At 44.4% G+C, this 17,780-nt stretch overlaps 1 protein-coding gene across 2 annotated transcripts in view; it reads left to right on the plus strand.

Moving 5' to 3' along the window:
• The window catches only part of LOC113406986 (arf-GAP with GTPase, ANK repeat and PH domain-containing protein 1), a 636,559-nt gene that overhangs the window by 221,503 nt on the left and 397,276 nt on the right, over positions 1-17,780 (plus strand). For both annotated transcript variants that reach the window (XM_026653995.2, XM_026653996.2), the window contains exon 3: positions 17,496-17,583. In XM_026653995.2, coding sequence (XP_026509780.1) covers positions 17,496-17,583 — 88 coding nt within the window. The remainder of the gene's footprint in view (positions 1-17,495; positions 17,584-17,780) is intronic.

Consider the following 17,780-nt stretch of genomic DNA (forward strand, 5'->3'; position numbering starts at 1 on the left):
AGTGTAGGTGGGAGATGCCATTGACGAAAGGAATATCTGGCGATAAAAATGCATGGCGCAGATGAGGGAACTTCACAGAGCTGCTGTTTTGAAACCGAAGAACAACACTAGAGGCAGGAACTGGGGTGCCCCAAATGATGATGGGGTTGATAGAATAGCTGAGAAGCTCCCCTTCACTGTAATGAGGCAGCTTTTGGGTTGAAGATGGAGAAAACTTCCTTCCAGCATTCAGATGGGGACAGGAAGATTTCAAAGTTATCAGGCACCCAGGCGATACTGATGCAAAGCATGAACTGTGTGTATCCTGCTGGGGACAACCTCCTAATAATCCCAGCACTAAGACATGGAATTAGACTTATTGCCTCTGAATGTCTGCAACTTGGTGGTGGGAATTTTTGTGTGTGCGCACATTTGACTTTTGAAGTGATTTCTGGTCAGTGGGTTTAGTTCTCTGGCGGTTAAGTGTGGTAATTTTTCAAGTCCAGAGCATAAAGCAAGTTACAGTGAAAAAGATCTTGTTGTGGCCCAGAAGAATTGAATCCCCAGTAACTCTCCTGTGAACTCTAAGCTGTGTGTCTGTTTATTCTAGGATATTTAAGTACAGCGGGACTAGAAACACAAGAGCAGCCTCCTCTGAGTTTCCTTTGCCTGTAGGGTTCTTATGACAAACTCTATTACTTTTTACCTAATTGAATTGGTCATAGACTTATTGTCTCTGCATTAAACTGTTACACCGTACATAGTATGTCAATTGAGCCTACAGTAGCAAACATCTAGTTAACAGTAGGCATTGGCTGTTCCCCAACAGTTCAACACCTTGGGGACTAACCAGTTCAAAAAGCTGGGCATGCTGCATATGCTTGCTGCTTTCAGGCATTGTTGGAGGAGTCGAGGTAAGTAAGGGGCCTTTGTTTAGTCACAGAGGCTTTGGCTTCATTGCCCCAAAATAAAGTGCATTGTTACTGTGGGATAACTAATACACATTAGGATGTTACAGAAATATAGCTAGTGGAGACAGGGCGCATTGTAGTTTTACCTGCAAGGTAAAAAGTCATGGTCAATGCTGTACCCCCGTTTGTGGCTGACCTCACCTATTTACTTCACAATAAAAACTCCAGTGCCTTGTCTCGACTAGGTTTTTGCAGCGGTATAGCTGATGTGTGTTAGTTATCCCTCAGTGAAAACAAAGCCGAAAACAGGATCTCATGCTGTTTGTGCAGGATTCCACCTCTTGTCTCCTTATCTTTTTTCTGTCTTCTCCCCATCCCATTTTTTGTTAGCGTGGGGGCTATGTGTGCATATGAGGTGGATAGTCTGAATTTCTCTCTTGCCTTCACTGTTTTGGGGGTATGAAGATGTTCCCTTGCCACCTCATATTTTTCTTGTGCAACCAGATCAGAGCCTGTCTCTCTCTTGCTGCCTTTTAAAATAGAATCTGCAAGACAAAACTGATATGATTCTGTAAGCTTGTGCAAGGATTTATTCCTGGTCTACATTACACAGTTAATTGGATGCAAGGCAGCTTACATTGACATAGCTATGTATGTGTATACACTTACATTTCGCTCCCGCCCACGTAACTGCCCTGTTATGCCAACTTAATAAAATCACCTCCCCCGGTGGCGTAGAGTCACGGCCGATGTAGTTAGATTGTTGCAGTGTCAGTGTAGACATTGTGTTACTTACCTCCTGGAGGCCAATAACAGTTGATGTATGCCACAATGCCCCACCCTGACCACTCTGGTCACCAGTGTGAACTCTGCTGCCAAGCAGCCAGCTGGCCAGAGAACTGCCTTTCTCCTTTAAAGCCCTGTGAATTTTTGAAATTCCATTTCCTGGTTGCCTGGCTTGGAGAGTACACCTAGCAACTGCCTTGCTGACCACGCTGACTACATGCTGCAGATGCTCCCCCGCCTGGAGAAAACAGGAGATGGTGGATTTCCTGGGTCTGTGGGGAGAAGAGGTTTTGCACAGCTCAGATGCAGCCATAGAAACATCGACATCTACGAGCAGATCACTTGGGGCATGGAGGAGAACGGCTACAAGAGGGACGAAAAGCAGAGCTATGTGAAAGCCAAGGATCTGCAACAGGTGTACCAGAAGGCAAGGGAAACTAACAATTGCTCTGGTGCATAGCCACAAACTTGCTTTTACAAAGAGCTGCATGCCATCCTTAGATGAGACTCCACCATCACTCCCAAGAGCCCTATGGATACTTCGGAGGAGCCAGAGAACAGCGAAGAGGAGGTGTTGGATGAGGAAGTGGAGGAGGAGTAGAATGTGGGGGACAGGTGATTGGGGGAGGCAGCTGCTCAGCAAACGAGGACATGTTTTTGACTCCAGCGCAGTCCGGCCAGTCCCTACAGTCCAGCACAGTCGATCCTGATGCAGGGGAAAGAACCTCTGGTAAGTATGCTGTTTTCTTTGAAATTACAGGGATGGAACCCACAAAATAGCAGTATACATCTATTGATTTACTCTTACTCTAGAAGAGGTAGTGAAACAAATAATAGAGGAAGAGTAATTGTCTGCTTCTCATCCCCCTCGACAGTTAGGCAGAGGGGGCCCCGCGGAACACACTATTTATGTGCACCAGGATGTGCCATGAATCTTCACAGATATCTCTATGAAACTTTCCTGGAGTTTGTCTGCAATCCTCTGCTGTAGGTTTCTGGGGAGGGCTGCCTTATTTCTTCTCCTGTGGTAGGACGCTTTCCCATGCCCCGTAGCAATTACTTGAGTGGGAACCATTGCAGCTTACAGGCTAGCAGCATAGGGTCCCTCTCACCCATTACCCTCAGGGGTGAGAGGTCAGCTATAGTCACCACTGCCTGTGGAAAGTGGTGCCAATATTCAGTTCATTTGCCCTATACACGCATACTCATGCCTGTGAGCCGTCTCCCCTCATTTCCCCAATTTGCCCCCCACCCCAGGGCTGTGCTCACCATGGCTCATGCTGTATAAATCCCAATGAGAAGTGAGACTGTAGTGCTAACAACTTGTGTGGATCAAAGGGAGTGAGTTCAGCCTCCTGAATTTTGTTTTATCTCATGAATACACTGACAATGGTATTTCTGTATATTGTATCTTCAGCAGCTGCAAATGTGGCCGTGAGGGTTTCTCCATCCACACCAGCAGAACGGACAAGCAAGATAAAGAGAAGAAGGAAAAGGACTTGGGGTGACATGTTCCAAGAGATCCTGCAACCCTCTGCTGCCTCCGATAAAAGCACAGGGCTTGGAGGATCACCATTGCAGACAGCATGGAGAGGGATAGGGTGGAGAAGAGAGCTGCAGGAAAAGGAGAGGGACGTGCTGCTGGAGATGCTTGCGCTTCTCAGGCAGCAAACAGCCATGCTGCAGACTCTGGTGGATCTGCAGGTTCAACAATCCTATGCTCGCTTCTCTCTGCAGCCCATAGAGAACTGCATACCGGGAACTCTCTGTGCCCCCTGCCCCTCAACATTCTGTGTGGCGTTGGGCTGGGAACATTAAAGACATTCACAGCTGCACTATGCTGACCTGGGAAAGACATGGTTGGTGTATGTGAATTTGAAATGGAAATGACTGTTCTTTCCCCATCATAAGTTCTTTTTCCTTAATTTATTAAGTTTAAGTTAAAAATGTTTTTTCTATTTGCATCATTGTGGAATAAAGGTGTTTTGGGAAACATAATTCACGTGTATTAGTTCTCAACATATGCTAAGTGGTGCTGACATCATTCACCGACCGTATTAATCGGTGCATTGGCAATGTTATATTATTTCACACACAGAATTCACTAAATGGTTCATACAGGGCTGCAAAAGAGCAAAGACAGGTAGAACACTCTCTACTCTGGCTCACTATTAAAATGGTCTTTCAAAGCCTCCCTAAGCCGTATAGCTCCATGTTGAGCTCTTCTTATAGCCCTGGTATCTGGGTGCTCAAAATCAGCAGACAGCTGCTCCATCTCCACTTTGCTTCACAGATACTATGTAGGGCACAGCAAGCAGCTATAACCATTGGAATATTTTTTTCCCTGAGGTCCAATCTCTTGAGTAGACAGCGCCAGCAACCCTTCAAACGCCCAAAGGCACGTTCAACTGTCATTCTGCACCTGCTCAGCCTATAGTTGAAGCACTCCTTGGTGCTGTCAGGGTGCTGGTGTATGGCTTCATGAGCCATGGGAGCAAGGGGTAGGCTGGGTCTCCCAGGATCACTGTTGGCATTTCAACATTGCTAGTGGTAAGCTACTGGTTGTGAAAGCAAGTCCCTGCTTGCACCTCTCTGAACTGTCCTGTGTTCCTCAAGATGCATGTATTGTGCACCTTTTCTGGCCAGCCCACACTGAGGTTGGTGAAGTGTCCCCAGTGATCCACCAGTTCTTGTATTACCATGGGAAAGTAGCACTTTCTGTTGGTGTAGTCTTTGGCAAGGTGGTCTGGTGCCAAAATGGGGATATGCGTGCCATCTATCACCCCACTGCAGTTTGGGAAGACCATTGCTGCAAAACCACCCACTATGTCCTGCTCATTGGCCAGATTCACAGTTCATCCTAGCAGGAGCAATTAGAGGCCCTGCACACTTGCATCATAACAGACCCCGTTTTGGATTTCCTAACTCCAAATCAATTAATGACTGATCGGTAGCAATCTGGCATTGCAAGTTTCCACAGTACGATCACCACTCGCTTTTCCACTGTCAGTGCGGATCTCATTTTGGTGTTGCGATGCTGGAGGGAGCTCTGCACACAGATCCAGAAATGTGGCCTTGAGCATCTGAAAGTTCTGCAGCCAGTGCTTGTCATCCCAAACCTGCATGACCATGCTTGTTACTTGGGTCCAGAACTGACACTCCACTGTCTGAAGCTGCTCCATGAATGCCACCAGCAACCTTGAATTGTTTTTCTATGTCCCACATCATCATATTTCCCCGCAGCTCCTCTTGCGGCTCTGCAGATATTGTCCTGGACTCACGCTTATCACAATAGTGCAGAGCTGTGCAGGATCCATGCCTCTGTCACAGATGGCGGACAGGGAGATGGGACGTGCAGGTTTGTGTGGGTGATTTTGAAAGGAGGCGTGAAACATTATGGGATACAGATAAGATTATGGGATAGAAAACACTGCATTATGGGAAGTTGAACCCGTGCTCCCCGGGATCCCTGTATGACTTGTTTCTGACCCATGAGGCATTGCAAAACCTTCCCCAAACACCCTACACTACATGGTGGCAAGTTGCACAGTGGGATGGCTACCCATGGTACACTGTTCTCTGCGTTGATACAAGCGCTCCTAGTGGGACGCGCACCACTGACACAAAGAGCATAGTGTCGACACACACACTATGTAATAGTTGTGCTGGCTGAATTCCCATGTAACTTAAGTCGACGTAATTCTGCTGCTGAGATGAGGTGAGAAAAGAAAAGACTAGACCCAGCTGAAAATGCATAGCGCAGGTTTCCAGCAGGAGCAGTGGTGAAAACTAAAAAGATTATGCTAAGATTCACTCATTTTTGCTCAGCTTTTCCAATCAGGAGAGCACAAAATGAAATGTACAAAATTATATTAGTTTAACTTGAGGACAGCTGGCACCTCACTCACTAAGTAAACTTTTCTGTACTGAGTGGGAGGTTTTTTTTTTTCCTCCCAAAGCCTTGGTTAAAGTGGCGATTATCCCAGCACGCAAGAAAGGGCAACGGTAGATTTGCACCTGCCAAATCCACCTATCCGTCAGAGCAGCATCACAGCTGACAGTGTGTTAATGACAAGTCAGCCAAGTTGATTCTGTTTTTATTTCAGATGTGTACATGCTACGCGGAGAGTGAAACACGTGGCGATACCGAGAACAAAATGATATTGAATTAAGTGCTATTGTGACCACAACAGATTGACTTTCAGTAACACTTAAAAAATATCCTATTGAATTTTGAAATAAACTACATAAAGGGAAATTGGTTGTGTACTCTAACAACAAGGAGTCTGGTGGCACCTTAAAGACTAACAGATTGTGTACTCTGTTAGTACTAGCAGTGTTCTGTTGTGCAATTGTACTGGTTTGACAGATAAGTCATTTGCTTAAACCATGGTTAGTGACACACATGATACATCTCCTCTTTACTTTCCTTGTCTCCTTGTTGGCCGTCTGCTTTACATACCACACTTTTGGGAATGCTTGCATTGCCTAGTGATCATATCTTGGCTGAATATGAGAGCCCATTTCACCATGATTCCTATCCTCCTCTTTCCATAATACTGGGGACAGGGTCTTGCAAGTAGTGGAGACAGAAACTTTTGACGTGCAGCTGCTGCAGAGAATGAAATTCAGGTTGTCAGGCAGTACAAGTCTTATGATGACCTTCTGATGGTTTCATTTTTGTGCAACCCCTGTTAAAAGCAAAACTCCATTTTACCATTTAATAAAAACAGAAATTTGATTATACTACTGAAACATAATTGAAATGAGCTGCACCAGCTGTGCCTGTGGCATTTGTGCTCACGCAGGAAGGATGGCCAAGTAGTTCCACCTCAAGTCTACATTCATTCTTATCTATAAATCTGCCGTCATGAAGGAACTTGTGTAGTGAGTCATCACCCTATAACAGGTCATGTTCCCAGACTATTGATCAACTCCGTAATATGCCTGAGGAAGTGAAGGGCCATGTTAACTGCTAAACCTGTCTCTCTTGTGCCACAGCACTATTATTATGTTCACTGCCACTTAGATTAATTTTGGGTTGTGCGCTTCTGCTTGTGGCTCTTTAGTTTAGGGATGTTATGGAAATATGAAAAGCATATAGCATTTGCTCCTGTCACAAACTAGCATATTAACAGCCTCGGTTAAATGGAGCAGTTAGGATGCAGACAGGAGAAGATGTTTACTGTAGTAAATATATGCTTTGGGGCTTGATACTTTAGATTGCTGAGAACTTCATTCAAGGTACTCAGTGCCTACAACTGCCACAAGTTATTCGGGGTTTGCTCATGTAGCTTCATTGCGCTCTTTGTATATAGAGTTCTATCTTGTTCTCTCCTGATTTCATTATTTCTCTTTGCATGCTACCCAAAAATACTGGGAGTTGCAAGTTAAACATCAGGAGGGTGTGTTAATGTACAGTGGAGCAGAATAGTACATCATGTGGTATTTTCCCATTTCAGTGGTGTTTTCTCTGCAGTGCCAATCAGTGAAGTTAGTGTTACACAATCTACTATAGTTGTTGTGTTATCTACTGATGAAGAAAATGAAGCACAGGGAAGTTAAGTGACTTGTCAGAGGTCACATTAGCAGTGTTGTTGAAATAGAATGCAAATCTTTTGATTCCTAGTCTGAGGTTTTAATCACAAAAGTATTAAGCATCCTTCAACTTGCTAGTGTACAAGAATGACTTCTAGGGCAACGTTTCTCAAATGCGGCCACCAGGGGCTCTTCTTGCGGCCCCAGGCTCCTGGGCAGTGATTGGCGGGGGGGACGACAAAGCAGTGGCCCCTCTCCTGGGGCTGCCAGGGGCAGTGGGGCTTGGGCTTCTGGCTTCCGCCCTGCGGTGGCAGGGAGCAGGCTCTGGCTGTGGGGCTCCATCCCCTGGCTGCAGGGCTTCAAGCTCCGGCTGCAGGCTCACCAACCTCCCATTGTCCGTGGATCCCAATACTTCCCTTTGCCCTCCATCACCCTGACCCCCACTGCCTCCCTACCCACCTCTCTCTCTAGGGCTTAATTTGTCGCCTGTCTTATGCCGAACCTGAGTAAGTGCTATGAAAACCAATATTTGTGTGTTTGTTAATATTGCTTTTCACTGCCTCCCAGCTAGATAGTAACATATTAACGAACATACAAATATCAGTTTTCACAGCAGTAGACTTACTAGCTATCAAGTCTAAAAAAAGGAATAAAAAAGCAAAAGAAACAAGAACAAAAAGACAAGACCATGCTAAGCACCTTATTTTGTTTCTGTTCTGACCAGTAAAGAATAGACAATTGTTCGTTATTTTTATTATTGAGTCAGCAAAAAACCTTACTTAAATAAATTACAATGATTTGGACATGTAGATGTGCATATTTGTTTTTCCTAAAGTTAAGTATTTTAGGGGAAATTGTCAGAGTGGCCACCAGCAAGAGTTGGTGGCCGCACTCTAAGACCACCAAAAATTTCTTGTGAGAACCCCTGTTCTAGGGGAGCAATGTCTGTTTGCTGCCAAGAAAGCTGATTACTTAACCCATGTGGCCAGAACTGGGGTGGGGAGGAGGAGAAGGAGGTGGTTGGTACTCTCACAAATTCTGTTTGTAAACCAAGCTCCATTTGTTTGAGCTGGCCAAATGAGAAGCTACTGTCTAAAGAGCATGCGTATGTAGTTTGCTGGGCACTGCTGAATGGTGCTTCCGTCACTGAGGTTCAGATATACCCCTGGGTAGGGCTGGATTAAGGCACAGGCACAGTGGGCATGTGCTTTGGTCCTGGCCCCCAAAGTCAGGTAATGTCAGAATCTCAACGTTTATTTCTAGAAGCTCAGTTTCTACTTCTCACAGTTGCAAATTAAAGCTTGAAAATATCCACTGGGTGCAGTCAATGCAATGACCCTATAGAGCAGTGGTTCCCAAACGTGGGTTCGTGAAATGTTACAGGGGGTTCTCGGGAACAAATGCCCTAATGGCGGACAGAGCTGTCCCTAGGGACTGCGGGCAGCATAGGGCCAGCAGCCCGGAGCCCCTAGACTTCCAAGAGCTAAGCAGATTTTCAGAACTACACCTATTTCTGGTAATTTAACACACACGTGATTATTCATCTGTTTTCTTTTCAACTGATATTACTCTCCTGAGAAGCTGTTAAAATAGTGCTGAGATTTCCACTCTGGTCCAGTCGATTTTAGTATCCTTGAATGGAAGAACAATCATTTTCTTAGGTCACTGTAGCTGTTTGTCAGTCATCTTACTGGGATGGAAAAAGAGTCTTACAAGTAATATTGTTCTTTCACCAGAACAATAACTTCCTATGCAGTATACTCTACAGTACTGCCTCTCCTCTTTGAATCATCACTGTTAGGCCCAGTCAACTGCTCTCCTGTTTCAAATATTAAAAGCTTAGCCTGAGAGGTTTATGTTGATGGGCTTGCCTGTTGTGACAGCCTTTGATTACCCATAAGGTTTTCATTTTGTCCAATCTGAGCGTACTGCTGAGAAAGATACCCCTCATGGTCAAGGCCTCAGAAGCTCCTGCCTGGTGCAGCTTCACAGCAGACAGCAGCTAGACTGTAGCCAGTCACAAACAGGAGGTTTCTATGATCTTGGTTGTTGGAAAGCTCTAGGCTGCGATAGGTTAAGGAATAAATAAATACCCAACCTTTTTCTTTGTCAGGAGTTTATTTCATTTCTGTGCTATAGAATGCCTGCAGTACCTATCTGCTAAACCGGATGACATCCATGTAATATGTTGAATATACTTTTATCAGCCAGAACAGTATATTGTACTCTTTTGTAACCCAGAAAACACGCTTAGTTTTTCCACAGTTCTTTAAAATTTAGGATATACCCTTATCATAGTTTAGCCCATCTGGAACACTGCAAACAAAAAAAAGCACTCCAAACTCATTTGCATGCCACTCCTAAACATGCTAGGCACCGTAAAATTTGCTTGTCTGAATCCTTTGTGTGGATTCAGGGTTCATATGTGTGGAGGAGGGAATGTTTTGTGTTGTCTGTGCATGCTAGTTCTCAGCATCAGTATCAACCTGATATGGTTAAAAAATTTTAGAAGTAAAAACGGGTCAGTCAGGAAGACAACTACATAGTGAAAACAGGCTGGTGTATTTATGGTTCCTGTGGTCCCCACAATTGCTAATCTTGATTAACAGATTAATTCCTTGGTATAGGACATCAGATTTTCCCAGCATTTAGTCTATTGCCAGCAATCTTCAGTGATTAATAACAGTTAGGGGCCCTGAGTTGTGTGAAAAATGATTTTCTTATAATAGATACATTCATGAACATGGAGGACACAACTAGATATAACCTTACACTTCACAGATGGAGGCAGCTGAGTTGAAAAGATTTTTAAGAATCTGATCTCCCCTTGAAATTGAGCGGAGGGTGTAACTAAGTGCCAAAGGATGCTGTCTAAATCATTGAAGCTAGAACAAAGAATAAACAAATGAAATGTTACAGAAGTAGACTTGATAGAGAGAACCATCTTAACTATTTTTAGAGGTTTCCTGGGGTTAATGAATGTTGTTGCCATGGGAAGAATGAGCCCAAGTCAATACTTAGAAACATAAAACTGATCTTACACACTACCCTTAGCTAATTGGATAAAATGATTTGTGTTAATTACTCCTGGGGGGAATTGTGCTCCACTGCGTGTGCGCAGAATTCATGTCCCCCGTAGATTTCTTTGCTTCCCCGCAAAAAAAAGACTTTCTGACAGGGAAGCAAAGGGAAGCTGCAAGAGCAGTCATGCACCATTCCCTAGCTGCGCAAGTACATCATTGCAGGCACCCGGAGCAGCCAGCGGAGAGGTAGATCACTGCAGGGGTGGGGACATCTGAGCCAGGATCAGCTGTTGTCCCGACTGGGCTGGAGGCAGGAGAGGATGGGACTTACTCTTTCCCTGCAAGGCGTGGCTGGGGCTGTGTCAGACCCACCCCCAGAAACCTCCCCCAGCTGCAGGAAGCTCAGCATCCTCTCCTGCTTCCTTCCCCCATTGGTCATCAGCTCTGGGGGGAGGGGCCACTCTACGGGGAGCTGCTCCCGCATCCGCCCAGCCGCTGTGCATTTGGACCTCCCATATCCAGACACCCCCACCAAGCCTCACCCCATACTCCCAGAACCCCCTATCCCTCCATACCTGAACCCCACCCCACTGAACCTCAACCCCTGCATCTGGAGCCCCCCTGCACCCAGAGCCCCTGCCTCTGGACCCCCACCCCTGGACCCAGACCACCCCCCACTAAGCTCCCTGCACTCAAATCCCCACCCTGATGAGCCCCACCCCCTGCACCTCCCTGAGCCCCCAAATCCAGACCCCCACACCACTGACCCCCAACTAGCTGCACCCAGACCCCTCTGCTGAGCCCCCCACACCCAGACCCCTCTGCAGAGCCCTAACCACTTTCACCTGGAAGCCCCTGTAGAGTCCCATTGCCCCTGCACCTGGAACCCCCTCCCCCCATGAGCCTCTGTGCATCCAGATCCTCTCACACCTAGACCTCCCACTGAGCTGCCTGCACCCAGATTGTCCCACACAGAATCCTCTCACCCCACACATGGATCCTGTCTGGTTGAGCCTACCTGCCCCACGCCTGGTGCAGAAGGGCTGGGCCCCTGGTTGTTTCTGGGGCAGGCCCAGGCCTTGTGCTGTGTCAGGGTCAGGTGCAGCCTCACCACTGAGTCCATGTCCCGGGGGTGGGAAAGCTGCAGGGTGATCTCCCACCTTCTACAGCCAGCGGCCTGTGCTCCCCACTGCCATGCTGAGCCTCAGCGTTTATTGAGAAATAAATCTTGCAGAATTTTAAAATATTGTGCATAGAGTTTTTAATTTTTGGCACAGAATGCCCTCTGGAGTAGTTAACACATTTGACATGTCAGGTGCATTACTTACACTCATCATGCCTTTTTTTTTTTTTTAGCCAATGGATTAAAATACAGTAACTCCTCGCTTAACGTTGTAGTTATGTTCCTGAAAAATGAGACTTTAAGTGAAATGATATTACGCGAATCCAATTTCCCCATAAGAATTAATGTAAGGTGGGGAGGGGTTAGGTTCCATGGAAATTTTTTTCACCAGACAAAAAACTATATATTCTATAGATATACACACAGTATACGTTTTAAACAAACTATTTAATACTGTTCACAGCTATGATGATTGTGAAGCTTCGTTGAGGTGGTGAAGTTAGAGGGCGGAAGAGGGAGGGATATTTCCCAGGGAATGCCTTGCTGCTAAATGATGAACTAGCACTTGGCTGAGCCCTCTCACACAAGGCAGCACGAACATGAGGGAGGGGAGACAGCATAGCAGACAGACGGACAGACACCTTGGGTGTGGGGGAGAGAGAAAGATGCACTGCCCCTTTAAGCTGACCCACTCTTTTTAAGTGGATCAGGAAGTTGAGACAGCAGCTGCTGCCCCAAGCTCTCTATATCTCTCTACATCTGTGTCCCTATATGGAGAAGGGGTAAGCAGGGTGCAGGGGGGAGGCGGACACCCTGATAGTCCCCCCTTCCCCACCTGCAAAGCAAGCAGGAGTCTCTGGGAGCAGCTCCAAGGCAGAGGGCAGGAGCAGCACATGGCAGTGTGCGGAGGGACAGCTGAACTGCCGGCAATTGATAGCCTGCTGGGCGGCTGCAGCACAGGGAACTTAGGGGAGTGGGGAGCTGATGGGGGGGCTGCCGGTCCACCCTGGTTCCAAGCCCCCACCAGCTAGCTGCAACGGGCTGCTCTTCCTGCAAGCAGTGGACAAAGCGGGCAGCTGCCAAACGACCTCAGAAGGGAGCATTGCACAACTTTAAACGAGCATGTTCCCTAATTGATCAACAATGAAACAATATTAACATGGACGACTTTTAAGTGTGGAGTTACTGTATTGGAACTGTGAAGACTTGTATGATAAATGTATATGGGCACTCCATTATGTTGTTAGATTTGGAGAATCTTATACGTTAACAGTATATATAGCAATGAATAACATTTGTGAAGTGTAATGCTTTTGATCCACAATCCTCAGGACTTGAAACAAATACATAAAAAGAAAACACGTAGTGGGGAAAATATATCACAATTATTGAATGAACTGTTGGAACATAATTACATTTCCTCACTGGGCCCCTTCCAAAAGATAATGCTACGTCTCACAACCAGAACATTGTTTGTGCTTTTCTTCCTTGGTCAACTGTGTGCATCAAATGGCAATGGAGTTGATACATGTTTTAAAAGAAATAAACTTCAATTTGTTGCAGACATCATTAAAGTGACCTCTTACTCTTGATATTTCAGTCCTTCCTGCCTAGTCCCACCCTGCTGTTTCATTGCCCTCTTCTCCACCAATTTGTAGCATAATTGTTGTGAGCTTTTCAGGGCATGTACCTTATCTTTTGTGCATAGTGTGTGGCACTCAGCAGAGATTTTCAAATGGTGTAAAATAATAATGGAAATCCAGAAACGGCCATGAATACATCCAGTGGAGAACTGATGTGCAGACTAAGGCTATGTCTACACTACCGCGGTAAGTTGACCTAAGATTCACATAGCTGGAGTTGCGTAAAATGTATCTGGAGTTGACTTACTGTAGGTCGACTTACTGGGGTGTCTACGCCGCACTGGGTTGATGGGAGACACTCTCCTGTTGACTTACCTTACTCTTCTCATTCTGGGTGGAGTACAGGTGTCAACAGGAGAGCACTGTGCTGTTGATTTAACGGGTCTTCACTAGACCCGCTAAATCGACCCCCGGTGCATCGATAGCCAGAGCGTCGATCTGGAGGTAATGTAGACATAGCCTGAGAAATAACAAAATGTCTTTTCAAATATTTGAAGTCTTTGGGTAGATTAAAAAACAAACAAACAAAATATCTAGCCATGGTAAAAATAGAATTCCTTTCTTCGTACTTCTATTCTGTCATTCTGGAATCTGAGTTCATGCTTTTTTGATAGTTGCAGGCAGTTCCACCTCTAACTGATTTCTAGGTTTTTGACAGCCAGCATAGCCTACATTAGAATCAACACGCACTTGCTCATGTTCTCAACTACAGACTACCTTGCTATGAGACAGCAGCGCCTGCCACTGTGGTGGCAGAAGTGATATAGCAATTCATTGGGGGGCTGCAGTGACTGTGGAGTAGACCTTAGCCATTGTATGGCAGGCCTATTTTGTTCTGTTTGCCTCATGGGACTTTCACCCTCTTCCTTGGGGGGTAGGATGGGAGCAGACAGGACACTAACGCTCAGTGCCCTCCCCCCACCACTCTGATTTCGCCAGGCAGATATCTTCCTTCCCTCTGATTCTTGGGATTCTGGGGAAATTCTGGGGACAAGGAGGTTCTCATTCACTTCAGAATGGTCCTGCTAGTTGTGCTGTTCAGACAGATGACCCTCTTATTCAGAGATCCTGTTCTCCTTTTTCTTACCCAATCTCTCTTATTCAAGGCCTAATGTATTGCCAAATTTCCCCCCACCCCCTAAAAAAACAAACAACCAAAAAAACCAATCTCCATAAAAGGTCTGGTTTAAAAAAGAGAGCTCCTGGCTAAACAGCACTTGTCAGACCAGGTAGTCTCCACTTACAGAAATAATGTTGAGGGCCACATTTTCAGCCAGACTGCGAATTCACCCTATGCCAGTTATGCAACTAGAGATGTCAAGACAATTTGTTCACATAAAGGTCTGTTTTCATGCAGGTTGGTCCTGGGATGCAAATTTCAGAGACCAGTTTTGAAAGTTTAGCCCAAAATGTTTGCAGCCACACAATTATGTAGAAAGAACGAGGAGTACTTGTGGCACCTTAGAGACTAACAAATTTATTTGAGAATAAGCTTTCATGGGCTAAAACCCACTTCATCAGATACATGCAGTGGAAAATACAGTAGAAAGATTATATACACACACACACACACACACACAACATGAAAAAAATGGGTGTTGCCATACCCACTATACCGAGAGTGATCAGTTAAGGTGAGCTATTATCAGCAGGAGGAAAAACAAAACAAAACAAAAAACCTTTTGTAGTGATAATCAGGATGGCCCATTTCCAACAGTTGACAAGAAGGTGTGAGTAACATAGGGGAAAAAAATAAACATGGGGAAATAGTTTTACTTTGTGTAATGACCCATCCACTCCCAGTCTTTATTCAAGCCTAATTTAATGGTGTCAAGTTTGCAAATTAATTCCAATTCAGTAGTTTCTCATTGGAGTCTGTTTTTGAAGTTTTTGTTGTTGTAATATTGCGACTTTTAGGTCTGTAATCGAGTGACCAGGGAGATTGAAGTGTTCTCCGACTGGTTTTTGAACGTTATAATTCTTGACGTCTGATTTGTGTCCATTTATTCTTTTACGTAGAGACTGTCCCCCTACTGTTACTCACACCTTCTTGTCAACTGTTGGAAATGGGCCATCCTGATTATCATTACAAACGGTGTTTTTTTTTTTCTCCTGCTGATAATAGCCCACCTTAACTTATCACTCTCGGTATAGTGGGTATGGCAACACACATTTTTTCATGGTGTGTGTGTGTGTGTGTGTGTGTGTATGTATATATGTGTGTGTGTGTGTGTGTGTGTGTATGTATATATGTGTGTATATATATATATAAAATCTTCCTACTGTATTTTCCACTGCATGCATCCGATGCAGTGGGTTTTAGCCCACGAAACTTATGCTCAAATACATTTGTTAGTCTCTAAGGTGCCACAAGTACTCCTTTTTGCTGATACAGACTAACACGGCTACCACTCTGAAACCTGTCACAATTATGTAGCAGTCTTATATGCTTGGGGGGGGAAGGGGGGGAATCTTCCAAATGAATTGGCATGCCCCATCAGTCTTAGCAGGGTTTCAGCTTTTACCTCTAGCAGTGGCATAGTAACCTGTAGACGTTTTTGTCTTCAGTTGAAGCCATGTCATGCTTCTGTCATTGGTTACAGAGCGCATCCTTTTGTTTAGCTGGTGAGGCAAATCCAAGCTCTCTAAATGACTGAACTTGTCAAGAGTCTTACCTCACACTTATTTTTAGATGTAGATGTTTCAGCATATACCAGCGTACTCAGTAATTCCTCTTGGGTGAAAATTAGATTAAAAGCTTCCGGTGTGCTCCGTTTAAACACTCTTCAAAGTCAGCTTACACAGAACCCTACTGAACAGATGGCCTACCTACTACCACTTTGCTCCAGCTTTACCTGGGATTGATTTATTTTGGTCTGTTGCTTAGGTTGGTAGCACCTACGCTTGTAAATACAGTGGCATTTCCCTTGACATAATCCTGTTAGTTTCTTTTGCTGCAGGTGACTCCCAAGCTGCTTGTTTTCACTATGTCCCAATGCAGTAGGTCTGATCCCCTTTCTCTCCTGCTTCTTTTTTCTTTCTTTCGTTCTTGCCCTCCTTGTTATCTATTTTAAATTCCTTTCTGCTTTTATTCACGTTTTCCCCTCCTTATAGTCCAAATCACTCCCTGCACCTATGGTCTGTTGGGCAAGGGCTGCCTCCATGAGCTTGGATTATGAGCTCTATGCTTAAGATACTTCTACAGCTGCATTATTGGCAATCTCTGGAGTATGGAAGGAGAGTGAGCAACTTTCAAGAAGCTACCTTCACCTAGTTCTTTACTGGAGTGTGTTTGCAGTGGGGGAGAATAGATCCAGGATCATAAGGCTTTCCCCAAGCCCACTGCTCCCCAAACTCTGTCACTTTGGGATTGTTTGGCATCCTACCTACTGTTTTGAACAAACTTTATTAGGAAGAACACCTTAGTTCAGCATGCCGATAAGAAGGATCCCATGAAATGGATAGAATGACTATTAATTTATTATGTGTTCATTGAACACCTTTATTGTGTTCAGAGATCAAAAGTGCACAGTGGCACACAGTCACTGACCCAGGAGCTTACATACTGAACTAGATGGATGATAAAACAGTTGAGACTCACAATGGACAACCAGGGAAAGGTGTGGTCTTGAAATCATGTATAGTATTCCACCTTTTCAGAAAGGTATGATCAAGTAAATACTTTCAGAACTGTATTTTAAGGAGGAATTTGAATACAAGGGAATGATTGACAAATGCACAAGAGGGTGCTTCTTCCGAGTGTAGGGGACAGCATATCAGAAAGTGAAGTAAATGGGCTACCAAAGGGGTGGTTTAAAGCAAGAATTTGGTGAAACAAACAGAGCAATTGTAACTGCCACCTACTTGCAGGTTTTTAACAAAATTTTTTTTTCCTTTGTGTGACTCATAACAATAATGTTCCTTCTGCTGACTCTGCAGCAGCAGTTACACCAGAATTGCTACCTGGGATAATTGATGTTAATGGACAAAATAGTCCAACATGGTATGAAAGCTTTAGACAAGTTGAACTTTTTTTAAAAAAGCATAAAGGATAGAATAAATCTTCCTTCATCTTTTACTCAATCTTGGTGTGCAGTTGAATAAAGAGTGTTCTGGAAGTCTGGCATCCTCGGCAGTGCATTATTTTATATAATGTACAGTAGTGGTGATGTGTGTGCCTGAGGAGGAGTAGAGGGAAAGGACTGTAAATAGCTTCACTTCTCATGGCATTCCTTCTGCGCTATGTATGCGGAGTGCTCTCACAATGAATTTTTTTGGGGTATTAATAATTTGTGTGTTCTGAGATACATCACTTGTTTTTCTTATAAATAGTATTTCTCCTAAACATAGAGGTTAAAATATTAAATCATCTTTTGGAGAATTGACAGTTTTTTTTGTTTAAATAAAATTATACAAATCATACTATTTGTTATATTTTTTAAATATCAGAAGATTTGATTATGATTCAATGTGTATCATCTTTTCATTCCAGGGAATTGTGGGGAATTTAGCTAGTGGCAAGTCTGCACTTGTTCACCGGTATCTGACTGGCACATATGTCCAGGAGGAATCACCTGAAGGTAAGTGGATATGCGGATGATTAAAAGCATGCTGATTTTAGTTTTTGCTTTCATGCAATGCACTGTTAATCGCTGTTTTTATATATCATACAGAAATAGTACAGTAAAAAAAAATTATCATTGGTTGCTGTGCAATGTTGGTAAAAAATAAAGTATGTTTCCTTTTAACATTTGTCATAGTGGAGATAAGTAGCAGC

The sequence above is a fragment of the Terrapene carolina genome, unplaced genomic scaffold (assembly GCF_002925995.2).
Source record: "Terrapene carolina triunguis isolate 2854851 unplaced genomic scaffold, T_m_triunguis-2.0 Scaffold175, whole genome shotgun sequence".
Classification (NCBI taxonomy): Eukaryota; Metazoa; Chordata; order Testudines; family Emydidae; genus Terrapene; species Terrapene triunguis.